This window comes from Microtus ochrogaster, unplaced genomic scaffold, assembly GCF_000317375.1.
Source record: "Microtus ochrogaster isolate Prairie Vole_2 unplaced genomic scaffold, MicOch1.0 UNK74, whole genome shotgun sequence".
Taxonomy (NCBI): domain Eukaryota; kingdom Metazoa; phylum Chordata; class Mammalia; order Rodentia; family Cricetidae; genus Microtus; species Microtus ochrogaster.
In genome coordinates this window covers 1648789-1653214 of record NW_004949172.1, presented here as the reverse complement: position 1 = coordinate 1653214, position 4426 = coordinate 1648789, and the positions used below count along the sequence as shown (strand labels likewise).

The 4426-nt window shown below is 43.4% G+C and overlaps 1 protein-coding gene across 1 annotated transcript in view; it reads left to right on the top strand.

Moving 5' to 3' along the window:
• The window catches only part of LOC101992663 (cytochrome P450 2B1-like), a 36021-nt gene that overhangs the window by 14052 nt on the left and 17543 nt on the right, over window positions 1–4426 (top strand). The window contains exon 2 of the mRNA XM_013354849.1: window positions 2193–2260. Coding sequence (XP_013210303.1) covers window positions 2193–2260 — 68 coding nt within the window. The remainder of the gene's footprint in view (window positions 1–2192; window positions 2261–4426) is intronic.

Here is a 4426-nt window from a genome sequence, read left to right as displayed (position 1 = left end):
AACAGTGCTGTAGTTAATATTGTTTCTGTGTGATTGTTCCAGTCTGTGTGGGCAGGAAATGGATGAACAGTCTCCATTTACAAAACTAAAAATAATACCTTACAGGATTGACCACAGGGTGATTTTATGGGCTCATTTTCTTCACTGAAGTTCCTTCCTGTCAAATGACCCGAGCTTGTATCAAGTTGACAATAAAGCTACCCATCAAAGATACCCAGAGGTTCCAGAAGCTTCTCTACCAGGTGTCAGGCTCTCTCTTGCTGGATCCCAATCTCCCCACTCCCTTTTCTTCTCCTTCTATTTTCTCAGGTTTGGAGATCACCAGCCAGAGATACCATGGGGACTCTCAAGAAATCTTATCTGAAGCTCCTCAGAGACTTGGGTCAGGGACTGTGCTGACACACAGTGACACACATAGGATCATACAACACTCTTATCTTACTTAAATGTGAGTACACTTACATATGAATCTAAGAAAGTACAGATAGGCCTCCACAATTTAAGATTATACATGCAAAGACACCCCCATATATGCAAGGGTAGATTAGAAAGCACTCCTAGACTCTAACACAGAAACATAGAACTCCATTTTCATATTAGATATATGATTGATATATATTAATATCACAGTAAACATGCACAGGTCCATGTCTGAGAAAATAAACAGACAGAAGTGAGCTGGCATATGTACACTCACCCTCAGAAATTAAGACACATTACTCCCTATGACCTTTTGTCCTGTGTATCTCAATCATGGTGTTCTTGCCAACATGTAGGGTAGAGGTAAGAAGATAAGGAGTTAGCAGGTCACCAACAGCCCAATCAGGAAGTATGGTACTTGTACCCCTGGACAGTGAGGAGACAGGAGGTGGGAACAACTGAAGTTGCTCAACTGGGTGGAGATCCAGGTTCAGCATAAAAGTCCTGCTGGAGTGTACAGGGAAGTGGACGGTGCTCAGACCAGGACCATGGAGCCCAGTGTCCTGCTCCTCCTCGCTCTCTTTGTGGGCTTCTTACTATTCATGGTCAGGGGCCACCCAAAGGCCCATGGCCACCTTCCACCAGGACCCCGTCCCCTGCCCCTCTTGGGAAACCTCCTTCAGATGGACAGAAGAGGCCTCCTCAACTCCTTTATTCAGGTAAGACATGACCACAGCCTGTGCCGTATGGGATTAGCCCCATGTTTGTTCCTGAAGATCACTCATTTGGGGTGAAGAAGGAACTCCTTCCAGGCAGTAGGGTCAGGTGGGAAGATTGCTGAGTGAAAGGTGATGTGCTGGTTGGTCGTTGATGGTGCTCAGGTTGACAGGTGTGTACTCGCTGTTGGACAGTGTGAGACACTGTGCTTGGAGTGTGAATGGTGTTGGGGTGTCATGGCGTGCACCAAGGGCTTACAGTTTTCCTATCTGATGTTCCTTTGTTAAAAAAGAGAAAGAAAAATGTCACAGGCATCCACAGATAAGGTTTTCTTCTGTCAACACAAGGGATTAGCCTGCTATGTTCAGGAATAAAGCAGAGGAGAGGCAGGTCAGGAGGTGGGGTAGGTAGGGAGTGCTTATCAGTTGTAAACACAAGGACCATCCAAGGAACCAACCATGGTAGCATCTTTACCAGTCTTCACAAGCAAGATTTCATGTTCAGTTTCCACTTGTTTATTCATAATCACTTAGCATCTTTGGCTCTACTTATCATTTAGAGATCTGCTTTAGCTACAGCAATCCCAACTCGTGATACCCCTTGGTTTTTAATATAACACCCACCTGGACCAATGATGTATTCATTTGTCTTTTATTTTTTGAGACAAGATCATCCTCTTTTATCAGGTAATGATCCTTCTGAGTTAATATCTCACATGCTAGATTTAAAGATGTGTGATATACCTGGCCACAAGTGTTTTAAAAATGTGCTTTCTACCTGTTGGAAAAGTCAAGTTGACATCATATTTATATTTTATTTTTTGGTTGCTTGTTTATTTGGTTGGATTGCTTTGCTGTTGTCATTTTCTTTTTCTTTATTTCTTTTTTTTTTTTTTGTGAAACAGTCCTGGCTGTCCTGGAACTCACTCTATAGAAAGACTCAAACTCATCAAGATACACCTGCCTATGCCTTTGGAGTGCTGGGATTAATTTTCATTATTTGAAAATCTAAGTTCTGCATTTCTCTTTTTCCTCTTCTCTTCTCTATTTCTGAAGGCCCTTCCTACTTAGAAGTAACTATGGTTTCCTGCGTGAGTATGGATGTGGGGGCAATTAACTGGAAGGTGAGCAACTTATGAGCAGCTACATCACTGAAGTGGTACTTCCCCCTGAATCCTTAACTGTCACAGTGAGGGTTGGTGACATTCTCTCATGATAGCATGACATGCTGCATCTTTTTCCTGTAGGGACAGTCATCATGTCATCTGCAAACAAGGTTCCCAAGCATTAGCAATGTGCTCTGGGAAGGGAATTGCTCTCCTCTACAGAACTCCTTCAAAGAACTGTTCAAATCCAGTATCCAATGTGTGTGGCAATCTGGAAGCTGAGCTGACTTCCATGACTGTCAGGACATAAGAGTCTGTTTAAGATGTAGAACAAACTCATAAAATTTAATTAGTCAAGTTACCTGTTCATCTGGGTGATACTGGATACAAGTAAAACAATAAGATGTGGGAAGAAGCTGCTTGTTGATCCCTGGCTGCTCAGCCCTGAAATAATCACACAGAAACTGTATTAATTTAGTTAATGTTAAGCCCATTAGCTCTAATTTCTTAGTGGCTAACTCTTCCATCTTAGTTTAACCCATTTCTAGTAATCTAAGTATCGCCACAAGGCTGTGGCTTCCCAGCTAAAGTTCCCAGTGTCTGTCTCAGAGGCTCCATGGCTTCTCCCTAAATCTGCTTTCTTCATCCCAGCATTCAGTTTAGTTTTCCCTGCCTAGTTCTGCTCTATCCTATCATGGACTCAAGACAGTTTCTTTATTAACCAATGGTATTCACAGCATACAGAGGAGAATCCCACATCAATAAGAATTTTAAGATTGGTTGAGAGTTCAGACAGAATTACATAAGAGACAGGACTTGAACATACCACAAAGACTTTCTAGGAAGAAGACATGTATGGAAAAGAAACCATTCCTGAGCAGCAGCTGGTGCCAGGGAAAATGTGGAGCCAGGTGGATGAGGTCACAATGTGACAGGGGAGAGGCCGGCACTGAATCTTCATGTCAGGGGGATAAACTGGCTTGGTGTGAGCCAAAGATGGCAAGAACTGAAGTGATTCAACTAAGTACAAAATTCCAGAGGCTAAGTTCTTTATAAATTAAAGGCTTATCCTACACAAAATTGTGCACTGTGGCAGTCTAAGATCAAACAGTCTCTTCTTCCAGCCTCTAGTGAGAACCCTTCTCCTGTGTCACAATACAGTAGAGGACAGAAAAACCTGTTCATGCAGAAGAGGAGAACCATGTAGATTGGCATTGTTTAATAATAATCCACTCTCTGAGAACCCAGTCCTCTCTGTGAGACCAGCATTAACCTATTCTATGGATCTGCCCCCAAAGACCCAGTGTCTCTCACTAGGTTCTAGCTCCCCAGGGCTCTGACACTTCTCAACACAACCATATTGGGGACTAAATCAGCAGCAGAGAATCCGTGAAGGCATAGCACATGGAACAGGCAAGAGGAAAGAGCAGCTGGGCCAGACAGATTCGTCTGGATGCCATATGGTAGTGATGTCCTGTGGTGAAACCCAGACACAACCAGCTTGACTCTCTCAAGTGTGTTGTGGATGAGCCAGGAGCCTGACCCAAATACTGCTGCTAAAGACTGTGTCAGCTCTGCGATCTTCAAACCCATGTGCAGCTGACAAGCTCTCTGGAATGTTTCTTGAGAGCTTCTCTGGTGGCTCAAGAAGCTGAGATCTCTTCTAGGCATCTGTGTTGATGTAAGATGGTTGTGTGGTCTTTAATCAGTGTGCCTGTTAAAAGACTGAGTGTTAATGATGACATTCTTTTGGCCAGTGGTAGAGACACAAATAGGAGCTGGACCATCAAAGGTACTAATCTGTGCATCAGAGACGTATTCATCAATCTAAGTATCTGTCTAACCATTATCTGTATATCCATGTATTATCTACTTGTCTATCAATCTATCTGTCTTCATTGTCATCATCATCATATTCGTGTTCGTGTGACTCTGTTTGTGAATGGTGCTTATGCATATCTGGTATCTGAAGAATCCAAAGAGGTCATCAAATCCCAGAAGCTGGCATTCCAAGCAGTTTTTAGCTATCTGACATGGGAGGTGGGACGAAACTCAGGGCTTCTGCAACAAGAGGAGTGCTCTTAGCCACTGAGCTACCTCTCCTGCTCCAACTATTAAGTTTTGACTTAAGATGTTAGGCAGGCGGTGGTGGCGCACGCCTTTAATCCCAGCACTTGGGAGGCA